The 18,521-nt window shown below is 34.7% G+C and overlaps 3 protein-coding genes across 4 annotated transcripts; all 3 read left to right on the top strand.

Moving 5' to 3' along the window:
* Positions 1-1,163: 1,163 nt before the first annotated feature.
* On the top strand, positions 1,164-5,207 carry LOC130429715 (CD48 antigen-like). The gene is made up of 4 exons (XM_056758435.1): positions 1,164-1,356; positions 1,557-1,886; positions 2,555-2,857; positions 2,937-5,207. The coding sequence occupies exons 1-4, from the start codon at positions 1,308-1,310 to the stop codon at positions 3,059-3,061; spliced, it is 807 nt and encodes a 268-aa protein (XP_056614413.1). The 5' UTR covers positions 1,164-1,307; the 3' UTR covers positions 3,062-5,207.
* Positions 4,972-8,608, top strand: LOC130429893 (SLAM family member 6-like). The gene is made up of 4 exons (XM_056758736.1): positions 4,972-5,080; positions 7,122-7,451; positions 7,662-7,964; positions 8,553-8,608. Exons 1-4 carry the CDS (start codon positions 4,972-4,974, stop codon positions 8,606-8,608), a joined length of 798 nt encoding a protein of 265 aa, XP_056614714.1.
* A 5,089-nt stretch (positions 8,609-13,697) lies between these two features.
* LOC130429661 (natural killer cell receptor 2B4-like) lies at positions 13,698-16,302 on the top strand. 2 transcript variants are annotated; one of them, XM_056758351.1, is made up of 6 exons: positions 13,698-13,890; positions 14,071-14,400; positions 15,145-15,441; positions 15,525-15,638; positions 15,735-15,802; positions 16,226-16,302. In XM_056758351.1, exons 1-6 carry the CDS (start codon positions 13,842-13,844, stop codon positions 16,271-16,273), a joined length of 906 nt encoding a protein of 301 aa, XP_056614329.1. In that variant the 5' UTR covers positions 13,698-13,841; the 3' UTR covers positions 16,274-16,302. The 2 variants fall into 2 exon arrangements, with proteins under 2 accessions (XP_056614329.1, XP_056614328.1); XM_056758350.1 differs by lacking the exon at positions 16,226-16,302 and having other exon boundaries at positions 15,735-16,170.
* Positions 16,303-18,521: the final 2,219 nt, after the last annotated feature.

The raw sequence follows: 18,521 nt of genomic DNA on the forward strand, positions 1-18,521 counted from the left end.
TCCAACCTTTTTGTATGCAGGGGCTACCTGAAGAGATCAACTCATCCAGAGGGCTACTTGTTGGATATAATAAGAAAATACTGTCAAACTTTAAACTGTGTGATGCACAATGTGATGAATTCTTATTTGTTACACTTAACTCTTAGGGTTTATGTGTTTTGTTACAGTCAATTTCAACTTCGTTATACCACCATAACCATACACAGAATAGCTTATTAGAGTAAATGGTCACTTTTTTATGTTTTAATGGTATGTGAATTTGTTAGAAATCGGAAAAAGCTTAAAAACACGTGCAAATGATAAACTTTCATGACGATACAGTACTGGCCGGATTGTCCAGAGCTTATTGTTGAACCCTGTGCATGGCGGGCATATGGCCAAAACCTCCTGACACCCTCGCATCAGTGGACATTTAGGGATGTTTTTAAACTGAAGCTTAAGAGGTTTTATATAGTATATCAGGAGCAAAAAGGATTCTTTTCGACTTACACAATTCATTGATTAACCTTCTCATTACATCTTAAAACAAGGTACATTTTCTTTTGGACTGTTTATGGAAAAAAACTGGTTCTTGTGTCCTTGGGCATTAACTGAACTTAAGTTTAAAGGAAATGAAGAGGAAACATTATACAGCTTCAAACAGCTTAGTGTCGGTGCTTTTTTAAATAAATAATTATTAAATAATTTAGTGCTTTTTCCCTCGTTTATTTCCACAGAGGCAGCCATTTATATTAGGCAAAGAAAAAGAACTCAAGAACAGTTGCAAGCAAAATTTGTTTAGGTTTCGTCTTATGACCAAATAAGGTGTGACACGGTATCTGCAAGCAGGTGTGTCTAGGGGCTGTTTATGATCTAACAGACAAATAATGTAGGCCCCCTTCTTTCCATGGCCTTACATGCAATAGGTTATATTTATTCGGGTGGGGAACTAAAACCTAACAATGCCCAAAATTAAAAGGTTGTCCATATGAGAATAAAAACAGGTGATGGTTTGCAGATTCCAAACATGCATCTTTTAAACAGAAAACAAACACCTGAAACCTATAGATGTAAAAAAATCTCCAGCCAATCACCAGGAATCAGACAAAGAAGGGGTTTTCAAACAATATTTTCACTTTCAATACAGACAGGAGACATGTATAACCTGTCTGTGAGCCGTCACTGCATGTTGTTGGATTATTTCTCTATATTGGATGTATTTTCTTTGTGAGAATATAAAGCAAAACAGAAAACTCTTTTTTAAAGTGTATTATCTGCCTGCATCCTTTAAGGGTCTTTTATTTTCTATCTGGCTTTGATTTTGTGCTATGTGGAGTTATTATCACAAGAGGTTTTTGTATCTCTTGCTCATGAATGGTATGTGATGTATTTTCTTTAGGAATATGAAGATTTTATTATAGATATTTGTTAATTAAATTAGAAACTGCATTCTTTCATTGAACTTCAAATGCAATCAAGACTTCTTGAGCTGATCTACAGAATCTGTGCAGTCAATAATGTCCTGTTTGATCTCTAGCTGTTTTTTGCTTATTAAATGGGTGGGTTTTGTGTTTCAGCTGTGTTTGGTGTTGATGCAGATGAAGTGAAGTCAGTCTCAGTGTTGGAGGGAGATTCTCTCACACTACGCAACGATGATACTGAAATACAGACACAAAATCAGATACTGTGGATGTTTGGACCTCAAGATTCTCGTATAGCTGAAATCCATAAGAAAACAATTGATTTGTACGAAAGTAATAGGATATTTGGAGAAAGACTGAAGTTGGACGATCAGACTGGATCTCTCACCATCAAAGACATTAGAATCACAGACTCAGGAATGTATAAGCTGATGATAATCAGTAATAGAGGCACTTCATACAAAAGATTTAATGTTCGTGTCTATGGTGAGTACATTTTGTGGGCTTTCCTGTAGGTCAGTGGTTTGGAGAAGAGAATAGCTCTGGCAACACCAAGGTCATTTGTTCGACCCAGGGATTGTATATACTCAGATACAAATGTATAGTAAAATGCAATGTAAGTTGCTTGGGATAGAAGCGTCTGCTAAATGCATAAATGTCAATGTAAAAAAGTATTTTTTGAAATACAGTCAAAAAAAAATAAGTTACAGAAAAATACAGCAAATTTACAAGATAAACAGGAATAATGTAATTTTACAGGGTAAAACTTTACTTTACAGTTTATTTCTGGCAAGATTTCTTTTTCAAAGTTTATTTTTTATTTGAAAATTACAGGAAAAAACAATGCAAATTTACAATTTAATATGTCCTTATTTCCTATAATAATTATCAGATAAATTGTCACAGATTTTTTTGTAAATTTGCTTTTGACAACAAGGGTTAAATCCACACTTAAAGAGACAAAACACACACTAATATCCTGTAATGGGTAAATGGCAAGAGCAGAAAAAGGCAATAACAGAACTACATTTAGTAGAAGTAAGTACATTAAATATATATCATTGTCTTCCAAACACGGTTAAGTTCTGTATGAAAACTGCTGTTAGTTGTCATAATTCCTTAAATTATAATAATGTTTCGTTACATATTTCCAGTTCCTCTAGATGTTCCTATCATCATCAGAAACTCTTCTCAGTGTTCTTCATCATCAGAAAGATCTTCAGTGTCAAAATGTGTGTTAATGTGTTCAGTGATGAATATGGCACATGTGACTCTCTCATGGTACAAAGGAAACAGTTTATTGTCCAGCATCAGTGTGTCTGATCTCAACATCAGACTCTCTCTACCTCTGGAGGTGGAATATCAGGACAACAACACATACAGCTGTGTCATCAGCAATCCCATCACAAACCAAACTCAACATCTAAACATCAAAGATGTCTGTCCGCCGTGTTCAGGTAAGACTGTGAATAAAAAACAGTAAGATTTAAGTTATAAGACAAACAATAATGACTGTTTTATCTTTCTGCTTTACAGTTCTCCTGCGTTCACGTTGGAGACTGGTGTTAGCTGTCGTTGCGATCTTGGTCATGAGTATAATTCTATTCTGGTGCTTCCGGACAGCCTGTTGGCAAAATTTATCCAAATTATTTTTTATATAATTTTGGCTGGTTGTGAATAAATTGAACAGAGCATATTTGATTTTGTTCAGCTGATTGGAATGACCTACAATGATAACATGCAAATGCCGGGTCTCACATTCAGGGTTGTATCTATAACCTTAGAAATAAATTTATATACCTCAGCTCATAAAGATTTTAGACGCACAAGCAACTTACTGCATGGACTCGGTTTTCCTAATATGTGTCATATATTAAATATATTTCACTTGCTGTAATTAGTTTGCTTTTAAAACTTTTTTAATTAATATTTAGCAAATTCATTACATGACACACTTCAAATCGTTTTATTCTGAGCTGAGTAACTAAATAAAAAAATAATAAGTTTAAATGCAACAAGTCAAACTTGCATTACAGCCTTTGCGTCTGGCAGTTGGGTTTAATTGTTTTCTATCGCTACTTACAACTATCTTTCTGGTAACACCTGTTCTCGTGTTCCCACAAAAAATTGTTTAAAGGTAACTTTCCAGGCTTTCAGTTTAGGTTTTAAATTGAAATAATAGATTAGTATTTCCTCATTGTTGGTTATGTTATGCAAACTGAGTCTAAATTTCACTTAAAACCAGTGCACTTGTTTGTCTACACCTCACTTTTAGGTGGTGTCTTCATTGTTATAGTGTCTGGAGAACTACTGGAAGAATCTTCTAGCTAAAACATTATTTAAAGTATAATACTTTCATTTATATAAGAAACAATTTAGTATAGGGCAGTAAGTGTAATTTTTCATTAAATTCCGAGCTTAACACACAAAACAAAACAAGTCTCTATAGTACTTATAAAAGTGTCTCATAACACTGCTAAAAGGCTGAACTTGCTGCTTGAGCAAATGTGGCAAAATCCCCCAGAAACTTCACAAAACATGTCCTAACAACATGCAGTAGCATACAGAGGTTGTCATGCGTGATACCATTGGTAAAATTGTATACATCATAATCACTCACCCATAATCTCATCCACCCAACATTTTTTTAACAGTAGATGAGCATCTCTGCCCTCTGCTGTCTGCTATGATGTACCTCAGTGTAAAATAACAAAAACGGAAGATTTAAGCAACTTCAGGGAGCAATAAGGCGATGTGTCATACAAGAGCAATAATACATTAGTTGTTAAAAGTTAGTTTCTACAAAAGCCAGACTAATACCCGTTAAGAGAAAGAGACGATGACAACCTCTTAAGCGGCTGACCCTAATCCTTATAGCCTACCAGGAATGATTTCTGGCGTTGGAAATGAGCTAAAAAATATTTCGATTACATTTTTAGTACACTCTCTTTTCTCCATATGACGGCCACCATTATTCCTAAGCATTTCCAGCGCAAGTACATTTTCTGTTTAGTTTTTAGAATGGTTTAAAACTACCAAATTGATGTAATATTTCAGCCAATAGTAAATGAAACCTACATTTAGCTTTCATTGAGTCTAAAAATACACTAGTTTTATGTGGTAATACAGTAGTTTTATGTGGTGCTCGTATGTAAAAAGGAAATAGTCCATTCTCTCTGCTCTGTTCTTCTTTTAGATGTGCTGCCTTTGGCCCCATAAGCATTATTTTCTCTCAGGTTCCAGAAGCTATTGGTCCACATTAGCCTGTGTGCTGTCCTTTCATTTCTGCCCATTGCCCATGATTGGTCCTCTCTCTCCTGCCTGTTTGTGTGCTAGTAAATAAACTATTAGTAGATATCTGCAATCGAAATCCGTCTTCATTTTCAGACAGGCAGAATGTGCATTTGAAATAATATACGAAATAGATTGAACATTGACACATGGTAGATTGAACTATTTTATTTGTCATTTAAAGATGTTCTGACTCACACAGTTTTCCTACTATTTATTCACCTATAGCCTATGTACAGCCATAGACATAGATGTGATATTATGCACTGTATTCAATGACATGATTGGATTCGTGGACAATGCTCATCCTGACACATACTACTGTGGACACGTGGTCCCAACATATCCAGCTCTAACCCAATCTGATATCATGCCATGCACCACTGGAGGTGCAGTGTGTGCTGAGGTCTGTATACAGTTAAAGTTGCAGTTAACCTACAAAGGAGGGATAGGCAAAGTCGGTCCTGGAGTGCTACACAGAAGATTTAAGAACCTATCCCAATCAAACACACCTGAACAAGCTAATCTGTGTCTGAATTTACTGTTCATCCTTTATAATAATGTGTATGCATGGCCTGTACACTAATTCCAGTTTTCCAGTGTCTCTCCATATCTCATCCCTGGATTCACAGGGACTCCTGAGGCCACAGACCAGCTCCTGCCTGAAGTATTAAATGTTCTCATGCACCATCAGGGGAAACCGGGGCCCGCAGGCCAGCTCCATTCCAGAGATATGATCAGCCTTGCACTGCCATGGACTGATGATCCCAACACACTCTGCCTCATTTTTATTAATATCTATGCTATATGCTTATTCAATCAATTTATACTAAATTTGTGTGCTTTGCAACAATGGAAATTTTGAATGGAGTTAAATGTTGAAGTTAAACTATGGCAATGTATGTAACAAAATCGAACACAACGTAAATGAATCTGTTTTACAACAACCAAACAAAAAGTAAAAATATAATATAGAAATATAAAAAATACAATTATGAATATAATATATAATTGTAATATTATTATAAATATATATATAACAGTATACAACTATATAATATTATATGTGACAGTATTTTATGTATGTCTGCTCTTTGAAAGTTCAAAGCAGGAAGAAAACTGAATTGTTGTAAAAATATAAAATATCTGTATTTAATACTTGTAATGTCAATGTATAATCTTTAAACACTAGACTTCCAGCAGAACATGCAGATGATGTGCATCAACAACAAATGATCATACTGAACTCATGATGAAGGAGAGTTTGTTCAGTTATTCTAATGTATAGTTTATCTGTGAATTTTTTTATCATTTTATGACCCTGTTTGTACTGTAAATACAATGGGTTGTTTGTGTGTTAACCCTGTGTGTGTTAATTCATTAACTTTGTGGCTGTAAAGTATAAGATGTCGTACACTCTCTCTCTTAACACGCTGAACTGAAATCTCTTCTCGTCGCGTTGACTTTCTTTCCACCATGAAATCAAGAATTTTGATCATTTTGATTGTATATTTCTTTACAGGATTATATATCGCTGCATGACTGTCTGTCTAACACGACGCAAACTATTTTATTTATTTATTTGCCTTTCTTTGTGTTGATTTTTCACGAACTGTGTTTCTCAGTTGCTTCTGTTTTCGGCTGTTTTCGATTTTCGATCTTAAGTTGAAGGGAGAACAACTGATTTCGTTTTGTTTTAGGATGTTTGAAGCTTTTCAGTTTTGTTCGTCACCCTCAAAACCAGAAACACCATGTGGAGCATAACATTTTGGTAGATGTTTTGAAAATATGATCTATAAACCGGTTTTGTTCGCTCTGTGCTTATTGCACTTGGTAAGTAGTTTATTTTAATTAGAGATAATTTACAAAATGATTTGCTCTTTTGTTTAAATAATATTATGTGTTACTTTTTGCTGAAACGTATTCTGACAGAGAGTTTGAAATATATGTGAATGCGCTTTGATTTCTGGACTAAAATGAGCGATACATATTTAAGTATGAAGGATATTTACGCTATCGTATAGCCTACTCATTAAATGTGTAGCTTGAAGCCAATGTAAATCACTTTGGATATAAGGGAATCCTTATGAATGTGACGGAAAGCGCGGGGCGGAGCGAACAGAACTGACATGAGTGTCCTTGGGTGACGCCTGATATGAAGCTCCCGAATTTATTTTCTCTGTGGCTTTGTTGTTGTGCTATGTGGAGTTATTATCGGAAGAGTATTTTGTATCTTTTGCACATGATGTATTTTCTTTAAGGAATATTAAGATTTCATTTCCCGGGTATTTTTCTTGTAAAGTGGAAACTGCATTATTTCATTAAACTTCAAATGCAATCAAGTGGTCTACAGGATCTTTACAGTCAATAACATTATTTTTTGTCTGTAACTGGTTTTTGTTTATTAAATGGGTGGGATTTCTGTTTCAGGTGTGTTTGGTGTTAATGGAGATGAAGTGAAGTCAGTGTCAGTGATGGAGGGAGATTCTGTCACTCTACACACTGAGCTTATTGAAATACAGAGACATGATTATATACTGTGGCAGTTTGTCAATAAAGGAACTATTATAGCTCAAATCCAAAAGGAAAGCAGTGTTATGTTTGACAGTAACAAGATATTTGGAGACGGACTGAAACTGAACAGTCAGACTGGATCTCTCATCATCACAAACATCAGATTGACAGACTCTGGACTTTATAAACTACAGATCAGCAGGAACACAGCAACATCATACAAGAGATTCAATGTTACTGTCTATGGTGAGTGAATGGATGTGTGTGTTTTCCCAAGAATTACATGTTTTTTCTTTTAATGTCACTGTATGGTAAGTAAATGGTTGTGATCTGGTTATACATTTTTAATCAGTAAGAGATGTGAGCTGTACTTTAAAATATTATTTATAAACGAAATGTGCTACTGTATCACTAATTAATTCAAAACTCTACAATTTTTTTCAATAAAATATTCAGGTCGTCTGCCTGTTCCTGTCATCATCAGAAACTCTTCTCAATGTTCTTCATCATCAGAAAGATCTTCAGTGTCAAAATGTGTGTTGTTGTGTTCAGTGATGAATGTGACACATGTGAGTCTCTCCTGGTACAAAGGAAACAGTTTATTGTCCAGCATCAGTGTGTCTGATCTCAACATCAGACTCTCTCTACCTCTGGAGGTGGAATATCAGGATACAAACACATACAGATGTGTGGTCAACAATCCCATCACAAACCACACACAACATCTACACATCAATGAACTCTGCCAGTCGTGTTCCGGTATGTATGTCTTATCTCATGTTTAGATGATTTTATAATGAATAAACTGCTAATGGGAGAAATATTTAAGGCGTCTGTATAAATGTTGGTTTGACTGTATATTTATAAATAGACATTATACTGTCATGGAATAAATTTGTGCTAGTTAATTGTTTCCTTTTAATTTAAGATTTCATTCCTGTAATTCTGGCATTACTATTCAGTCTTGTAGTTCTGGTATTAGTGATGTTCTTCCGCTGTAAGTGCAAACAAGCAGCCAAAAAAGGCAAGTTGTAACGATTATATTTTAAGCAAGTTTTCATGCTCTTATGTTCAATATAAATGTTAACAAGGATGGGTTACCTTTTATTTAGGTTTTGATCCATGTGAACATGCAATGGAATCTCTTCAGCCAGTAGAGGAAGTGGTCAATTGTGAGGTTTTGTAAACAAAATGAACAAAAAAGGCAAGGCTTTCATGAAACTTCTGCATATTCTGCAAATGGAATAATTTCAATATATTTCATAAGATTTAAGACAAATACATTTTTCAGCTGAAACATCAACACAACACTTTAACACTTTCTCATATTCTTGTCTTGATTTACAGCGAGAGATCGGTACAGTGGAGATAATAAACTCCAGTGTCATCATATGAAATACTGATCACTGTCGCTCTTATCTGGAATTTTAAGAAGAACAATTCAGAAAGCGACCTCTATAGCTTGTGTCTTTCTCTGACAGATAAGACTCAGGTTGTTTCATATATAGGAACAACAAAATGTATATATTGCATTTCAATAATGCTGTCTTTTAGGTACACTCTTAAAAATAATGGTGCTTCACGAAGCCATAGAAACACCTTTCTTGTCTAAATGGTTCCATAAAGAACCTTTAACATCCGAGAAACCCTTCTGTTTCACAAAAACTTCTTTGTGGCAAAGAAAGGTTCTTCAAGTAATAAAAAGGTAAGAAAGAGATGGCTCTTTAAAGAACCTTTGACTGAATGGTACTTTGTTGAACCAAAAATGGTTTTTCTACAGCATCGCTGTGACAAACCTTTTAATCAGCCTTTATTTTTAAGAGTATATTTAAATAAGAACAAAAGCACATATCACTTTAACTGTACAAATATTATAACACTTAATATTTTTTGTACATATCTCACTAATATTACTACATTTATCATAAACATTGCTGAATGTAAACTATTACTGAATTTAAATATCTCGATGAGCAAAGGGAAATCATGGAGCGGTTGCCGTAAATTATATTTAGCGATAAAATCCAAACGCATAAAACGGCAGGCAGCGTACACAAGGGGAAAGACACATATGCCTACAATAAGAAACATCAGAAAACTGAACACAAGGGCTATATATGCATAGATGAAGGAACAAACAGGTAATGAGACACACGTAAAAACAATACACGATAACGAGACAAAGCATGATGGGAACTGGAGTCCTCAAAAAACACAGACAGAACACAGAGTGGAATGGCGCCCTCAGGTGGCGAATAAGGTGCCAACACCAGGCCGTGACTGTAAAATGTTAAAATGTATATTGAAAATTCACTTTTTTTAATATGCTTGACAGTAAAATGTTAAAATTGATAATTAATATGCACTTTTTTCATTATATGTTACTGTTTCTATAGAAATCTATAGGCTGTGTTGTATCTTCATGTAAGGTCTAGGACTGTAGAAAATTCCACTTGCATTAATGACAAAATAGATGCAATATCATGCACTTTTTCAGAGGTGGTTATTCGCCTTTAACTGTTAATTAACTATATTTATGTAATATATTTGTATTAAACAAAAGCTCTATAATCTATTGTTTCATATATTCTCAATCTCTCTATTCAATTAAATGGTCTTTGCATAAAATGGGGTTTGTCAATTAAAAAAAATCTGCAAATAGTTTTACAGTATACAGGTGAGAGGCTTCCTATTGCTTTTACACGAACATCCTTTGTTTGGTAGTCACAACTTAAGCTATATCTTGCAAATTCAAACAGTTTGGAAGTAATCTGATTTGTTCAAAATTTCACGATTTTCTACAACAAAATTCTAGGAGCCATATTTTAGTTTTTAGCAAAATTAAACTTGAAAAAGCTATCAGATTGTAAAAAATATATGTATTTTTAATTATATATAATTAATAAATTATATATTATATTATATTTCTGTGTATTGAAAATATGCCACCCACTTGGTTCCATTATGTTGTTACTTGCTTGTTAAGATTTTATCAAAAATATGTCACCAGATGGCGCTCTTGACAAATGTGTTACAGGAGTGGACCATTACTTAACTGTCAGTGCCCTTTTTGAGCCTTATCATGAAAACGCACTGTAGACCCTAAAATTACTTTAACTTATGAATTCTTTGGAATACAGACCTAGGGTTGGTTTTGCTTAAAAGAAGATAATTCGCAGATTATTGCTGAGAAAAGACATCATTGGCTATTTTGTATTTACTACAATAAAAAACAATTTTTACAAAAATATTTACAAAAATTACAGATCAGCCAAAAGTCCAGTTACAGTCAAAGTCCCAAGGGATCATCAAGTGTTGTATCAAGTTTGGTCTCGATACACTATATTTTGAGGTTTTTTTTTGGAGATCTACCAACAGAATCAGAATCCACTAGGGGGCCCCATGGGCTTTCATTGGTTTTAACACTAAATCTGAAATTTGATCACAGATGCTTCTTTTACTTTTACAATTAACAGACACAATGGACAAATAGGAACATGTTAAGCAAACAATAAATCTGTATGAAACTATATTTTTGATGCACACTCATTTATGAATCAATTATGATTTATCAAACAATTACTCTTCCTAATACATTATTCTATAAAACTGTGATGAAATATGTTTACACTGAGTTAGACCTTTCCAACAATATAAGGTTTGTCACAATAAGATAAGAATTCAGATGCCGAATCTTGAAGTAAATCAGCTGTCGCGTAAACAGGACGGCGCCATTTAATCATCATTTATTATCAGACTTGAGACTTGAGACAAGACTATATTTTTATTTATCAGTTCAATAACAGGAATAAGGACTAACCGTTATTTTAGTGGTTGAAGGATTTATTTAAAGTAAAACCCTGCTGTGTCTTTGACAATCGTTTACTAAAGCAGATCTTTGTTCTTGATGTTTTTTATGTAGTTTGATTTACACAGAGCAGGTGAGAACTTCTACTTACTGTCACCTTTCATCTCACTGACAACTGCAGAGCTCAGGAGGTAAAAACGTTTCATTTGATGCTTTTGTACCCTTGAAAAAATTTGCTATTACAATGAACAATTGCTCTATATAATAAATAAAAAGCTCTGTAGGCCATAAGACTCTCTTTACTCTGCTGAATATTGACATTAGTGTTTTTACTGTCGCATGCTATCATGAAGAGTTCAGCTTACATCCTCCATCTCTAGGATATTGATGAGAGATAAAATGTGTTCTCAAACTGTCCATGCAGCTGATGTTTGTTTAAGGGTTTGTGTAAGAGGCGTACATGTGATGCATTTTCCATCATCACATGCACGCTTAAAAAAGTCCCTGAAAGATTCTTTATCTGTCTTAAAACCCTTTACATCCACATGACGGTTCTGCTGAAAAAAAGGTTTGTTGAGAAGTTTTTACAGACGATTGTGAATGTGAAATGTGAATTGACGATGTGAAAAGCTCTGTGTGGCTGAGTCGGGAGATTCACAGGATGTGGTCTTTAAACACATTATAGGAGAAATGAGGTTATAAATAACTGACAGCTGACGTTAGACGCTCTATTTAGCCTATTTAGTCTTTTATTAAATTATTTAATTTAAACTGCCTGCTATGTAGAAATATTAAAATACAATTGATTTAAATGATTATGGGGGTTAGCATTAGTCACACCTGTAAAACAAAAGATGGTTATTGTCATTACAAAAAGGAGGAAGTCCTGATGACCTGATTACGTTTTATACGTCAGCCTCTGTTTGGACTCATTGGTGACTCCTTTAAAGTAAAATGTTTAATTTGTGAATGACATACTTTATGATGTTCTCTCACAGTAATATCTGACCTACAAATCATCAGCTATTGACAAGAGGAACAAACATCCATCACTTCAAATTTGATATCGCACACAAAAACATTTTTGGTAGATTAAATGAAGCGTTTGTCAGGAAACTTATATAGCGGCTCTTCATGCACCTTAACCCACTCTGGCTCAGTTTGCATGTCAGCGTTTGATGTCTGGTGGTCTGGTTTTTGGTTCAGTATGGTATCTAGCACAACTTCAAGCAGTGGTCTTGTTGTATTTGGTTGAAAACAGCATCATATGTATTACAGGATACATGCAGTAAAAGTGTCTGTGGTTTTTACTTCGTACACAGTGCGTTTCTACCACAGCGAGAGGAGGAAAGTTCATTTTCTCACAAGCTTGTGTAAACCCCCTGACCCCCTCGCATCAGTGGAAACAAATGTTGTGAGAATGATACAAGACTTGTACATTAATATGTTTAGTGATGTTTCCAAACTGGAGCTTAGTAGGTTTTATATATATAAGGAGGGAAAAGGATTCTTATCGTCATACAAAATTCATTGATTCACCTTCTCATTACATTTTATAAAAAAGGTAAAAGCTCCTTGTTGCACTGTGTACGGAAAAACGTTTTACCTTTTAATGAATTTTTTTAATCTCTAGTTCTCATGACTGAAATTGTGGAGTGAATGGAGTCATTTACACAAAGAACAAACACAAGCTCACAAAACTGGTCCTTGTGTCCTTTGGGCATTAACTGAATGAAGAAATATAGACTCAAGTACAAAAAACATTTAGGTTCTTGGCAAGACATTAACCTACTTTTTTTTAACAGTTATTGACAAGGTTAACAAATGGAAACAATTCTATCATACAGGAAGTCTCATACACAAATTACATTTTGCCTCAGAATTACTGACCGTATGCACTAGTTTGCACATATCAATTTCAGTTAGTTTCGGCTGTTCTAAAAGCCCAAAATTCAAAGGTTATCCATTTGAGAATAAATACAGGAGATGGTTTGCACATACAGAGCAAGCTAAACATCTTTGCTGAACAGGCAACAGACATCCGGGACCTATAGATGCAAAACATTATCTGCAACACAACACAGCCATCACCATTCAGGTATTAGACAAACATAGGTTTGTCTAACCATGCATTTACTTTAATAAACAGACTAATCTAAAGAGCATGGTCAATATTTGATGAACGTATTTGTAAATGTTTAATAAGTGAATGCAGTCCCCTGTATATTATTTCATCTTTGTGCAGGTGCCGTGCATGTAAAGTAGTGGTCACAATGGTCACTCACATCAAGTCTGTAAGGAAATCCTTATCAAGGGACGTTAAAGCATCAAATTTGCAACACACAACAACACAGAAAATTCCGGTGTAAATTTATTCAGACCATCATTAATCCATTTTCAATCCGCAGATGCAGTAGAAACAGGAATAATAGAACAGATGCTCTTCTCCACATATGCTAAACACAAACATGACTTTGCAATGTAGAGAAAATCTATTCTTTATACTATCAAGTACAGCTGTTGGATTTTTAAACTAAAATCTACACGAGTTAAAATAGCAGCATTGCTCCGTAACATAAACCTGTGAGTGGTCATTTGGCTTGAAAGTATATTCCAGAAGGAGGAGTTAAACTGAGAACGAGAACTGATGTGAGAGAGCAGACAGTACCTGTCTGTGAGCCGTCACTACATGTTGTTGGATTATTTCTCATTGGATGTAGTTTGTTTGTGAGAATATGAAGCAGAACAGAAAATTCTTTTTTTAAAGTGGATTATCTGGCTGACAGCCTTCAAGAGTCTTTTATTTTCACTCATCTTGTTTTTGTGTTATGTGGAGTTATTATCAGAAGATTATTCTTTATCTATTGCTCATGAATGGTATGTGATGTATTTTCTATAAGTAATATGAAGACGTTATTATTAGTAGACATTCTTTCATTAAACTTTAAATACAATCAGGACTTCTTAAGATGGTCTACAGGATCTTCACAGTCATTAGCCTCCTGTTTGATCTGTAACCGGTTTTTGTTTATTAAATGGGTGGGTTTTGTTTTTCAGGTGTGTTTGGTGTTGATGCAGATGAAGTGAAGTCAGTCTCAGTGTTGGAGGGAGATTCTGTCACACTGCGCAACGATGATACTGAAATACAGACACAACATCAGATATTGTGGATGTTTGGACCTCAAGATTCTCGTATAGCTGAAATCCATAAGAAAATTATTGATATGTTTGAAAGTAATGAGATATTTGGAAACAGACTGAAGTTGGACGGTAAGACTGGATCTCTCAACATCACAAACATGAGAATTACAGACTCTGGACAGTATAAGCTATTGATCATCAGTAACGGAGGAATTTCAAACAAAAGATTCAATGTTACTGTCTACGGTGAGTGAATGTAAAAGCTTTCCTGTGGCTCAGTGGTTAGAGATGATTAGCAACTCCAAAGTCATGGGTTCGAACCCAGGGATTGCACATACACAGATACAAATAGTATAATGCAATGTCAATTGCTTTGGATAAAAGCGTCAGCTGGATACGTAAATGTAAATGATTGTGTTACCAATAGGTAAGATTTTATTAGATCCTGGTTCCTGTTCCGTGTATGGGAAAGTACACGGTTCCCTTTTAATTTCCTACCAGTTAATCATTTGCATACCCTTACTTGCTATGTATTGTTTGAAATACAATCAAAAACCATACAATTACAGAAAAAAGCTAAAGATTTTACTGGGAAAAACGTTATTTTACAATTTATCTTTGGCGACCCAGCTATATATATATCCCTATGTCCTATAATTTTACAGTATATTTCTGTTTTCCCAGTTTACAGAAAATTTCACAACAAGGGACAAATCCACATTTACAGAGACAAAACACACATTAAAATCCTTTAACGGCTTAATGGTAAAAGGAGAAAATGGCAACAACAGAACTTTAGTAGTACTAAGTAAATTTAATACATCATTGTGTTCTAAACACAGTTAAATTCTGTTTGAAAACTGCTGTTTGTCAAGTTGGTGTAGAATTTATTCTCTCTGGAGGTTTTAATTTATGCAGCATTCGTATACCTGAAATTTACAGATGTCATAATTCCTAAAATTATGATAATATTTTGTTACATATTTCCAGCTCATCTGTCTGTTCCTGTCATCATCAGAGACTCTTCTCAATGTTCTTCAGGAAGATCTACAGTGACAAAATGTGTGTTGTTGTGTTCAGTGATGAATGTTACACATGTGAGTCTCTCCTGGTACAAAGGAAACAGTTTATTGTCCAACATCAATGTGTCTGATCTCAACATCAGACTCTCTCTACCTCTGGAGGTGGAATATCAGGATACAAACACATACAGATGTGTGGTGTCCAATCCCATCACAAACCACACACAACATCTAGACATCAATGAACTCTGTCAGCCGTGTTCAGGTGCTGTAATGAAAGTCATACACTTGGAGAGATTTAAATAATAAAAAAGACAATAATGACAGTTTCATCTTTGGGTTTTACAGATCTCCTGCCTTCACATGTCATAGTGCTGATAGCTGTCGCTGTGATGTTGGCGGTGGTCATAAGTGTAATTCTATTCTGGCGCTTCGAAAAGTGTAAAAAATCACCAAGAGACGGCAAGTATTTAAATGCAAAAATTTTAACTATAAAAATAATACTAACCAATGTGAACATTTTTTATGTTAAATATGTGATTATAATTTTTTTAACAGATCAGACTCTGGAGGAGGAGGTTCTTTACACGGAACCAAACGTCTCTACACAACCGATTCATATTGTGGTAAGATTATTTAACATTATTATCTGTTTCTTCTATGTATTGTTTGGCTGAATTATTATATTGAATGATATTGAACACAGTAACGCAGCGTTTGGTTTAAAAGGGACAACCTTTTTGGTAAATATAAACATAAAATGTATATTTATACGTTTATACTTAAAACAAAACAGAATTTAGAGTTTAAACAACCCAGTAACAACCCAACCTTTTTTTGTGGAATGAGGCTTCACTGGTTGAGCTTCAATGAAAATACAAAACCATATCAAACCAAACGGACAGTCTATTGTGCTTGTACTATTTTTGCTTTAGTTTATTATTGTCTGGCATGGTATCTTGCTAAAGGTGTGAAATTCCTTTCTACTTTATTCAGTCTTCACTTTAATCTTTGTTCAGTAACTTTTTTATTTCTTGTTTTTTTAACAGAATGTTGTTGAAGCAGAACGCACAGAATACTCTCGTGTAGTGACGTGATATGAATAAAATGAAATATTTTTATATAACTTTGGCTGGTTGTGAGTTCATTAAACAGAGAATATTTTTTAACGTTCTGCTGTTTGCAATGTCGATTTACATTATCTAAGATTACATGGCATACAATAGTCATTTTTATGACGTCAAAGCATACCACCTGCAAAGAAACAAATGATCTTTGCCATCTGATTTGTATATTGCATGAACCTAATGATAACCTGGAATGACCTTTGGAAAAAATGAACATATCTCATATATAAATATTTTTTGACGCACATGCAAAGCTAAGGTATTATATAACCGTGTAGACTCTGTTTTCATATATGTGGCACTCACTTGCTTCAATGTGTTTGATTTTAAAAACTATTTTACTATTTTTAGCAAATGCAGGATATGATGACACACTTCAAAATGTTTTATTCTGAGCTGAGCAACTAGGTAAGTAAAATAATAACTTAGGAACAAGTCAAATTTGCTCTGCAGTCTGTGTTTTTTTGGCAGTTTGGTTTAATTGTTTTTTATCAGTACTTCTCCTTTTGTGGAGTTATTATCAGCAGTGATCTTTCTGGTGACACCTGTTCCCACCTTCTGCTCTGTATCTCTGCTGGAAATGTCAGGTTCTCATTTCTCACTTTAGCCACTAATGTGTTTAAAGTTCACAATTTAGACTTTCAGTACTATAGTGACATAATGTATAGCCCCTTCCTCATCCTCATTCATAATGTTGCATGTTTTGTTTTAATTTGGTTTGCTATTAAGTACTCATAAAATATTTTTTAAAGTTTCATTTTATGCAAACGGAGTCTGAATTGCACTTAAAAATTACAGTTTCTGCTCAGCACATTTGTAAGGCTGGTGCCAAGGTGTCCACACCAAAAGGGCACCATATCCCGGGAAACAAAGAACTTCTTCCAATCCAATGATCTCCCCACAGAGTTTGCATCTCCATCTCAGACAGCTTATAACAATGAATGATGATTACCAACTCACACCTTTACATCTGTTCTCTTCTCCTCCTCTCATCTCTCTCCAACTGAACTCAGAGCAATTCAAAGCTCACCCATGAACTGGATTTGACTAATACCATATCTTATATGAACAAAGAATCTTCATATGCATATTTGGTATCATTTGAAATGTGCAATTGGTACAATGGTCTCATATCCACAGTAGTAGAGCATAGGGTTGAGAGTTTAAAGATATTCTGCTCACTGTTGAGGTTGTGTCTTCATGCAAATGCCCATTTGTGGCCATCCAGGACAGAGTCCTTTACAATGTAAATAGTTGTTGTGTGGAGGAAGGGTATTCTGGTCTGGGTATTTAAGGGAAGCTGGCAAAATGTTCTGGGGAATTCTTACTATGATGAACCCCACGGTGCTGAGTGTGAGCCTTCAGACACACAGCACTGTGTTTTTTCCGATCGCATCTTTTTCTACTGTCAGGTATGCGTTTTAGACTCGAAGACTAATCTTTGAGGATTTGATGTTTTGTTTTCGTACTCTCTGAATTGAATTGAATTGTAATTGGCAAGACACATTTACCTGACTAATAAATTGTCATGTTTGAATTGTTTAGCATTATTCTGAGTTTATGGACTTTAGTAGATCACGCTACATCCTTTGTTACCGCAAATCTACGTTCAGGTTAGTGACGGACTAAAATCATGTATTAGGTGGAGCATTGGGGCACGCCAGCTGAGATCTTAGAGCTCCGGCTAACTACTTGCCATTAGTTTAAGTGTACTTAGACCGTAGGGGCTGATGTTTCCGTTTAGAACAGCACATATGTTGTCTGACCAATCTAAATAAGGTAAGTCTCAAACCTCTGGTTATTGAAATATTAGTCTAACTAAGTGTACATAGGAAACTATGGCATGATTATACAAACCTACCATCAGAGGAAGTAAGATTGGTCTATTTATCTCTATGGAGTGGTCATGACCTCTGATTAGAAGTAATCATCACTTTAATTAAGTTTTTATAGTCTAAGGGGACTAGATAAAGTAATGCTTTCTGAGTATTACTAGTCATAGAACCTCTGGCAGTGACCAAGACTGACGAGTTTGTGACCGTGAGATCCGCGTGTAACGGCCGGCGCGAGACTCTGAGCGACACTGAGTATCTGATGAAGGAGTGTAATTTAGAATAAGGCAGAAGAATCAAACATTGACCAAAATTGCATGATTATTATCACTCATAATAATCTAATACAAATAATATCATTCAACGAGGTTTCCTTTTTTTATCGT

This window comes from Triplophysa dalaica, chromosome 10, assembly GCF_015846415.1.
Source record: "Triplophysa dalaica isolate WHDGS20190420 chromosome 10, ASM1584641v1, whole genome shotgun sequence".
In the NCBI taxonomy this organism is placed as follows: Eukaryota; Metazoa; Chordata; class Actinopteri; order Cypriniformes; family Nemacheilidae; genus Triplophysa; species Triplophysa dalaica.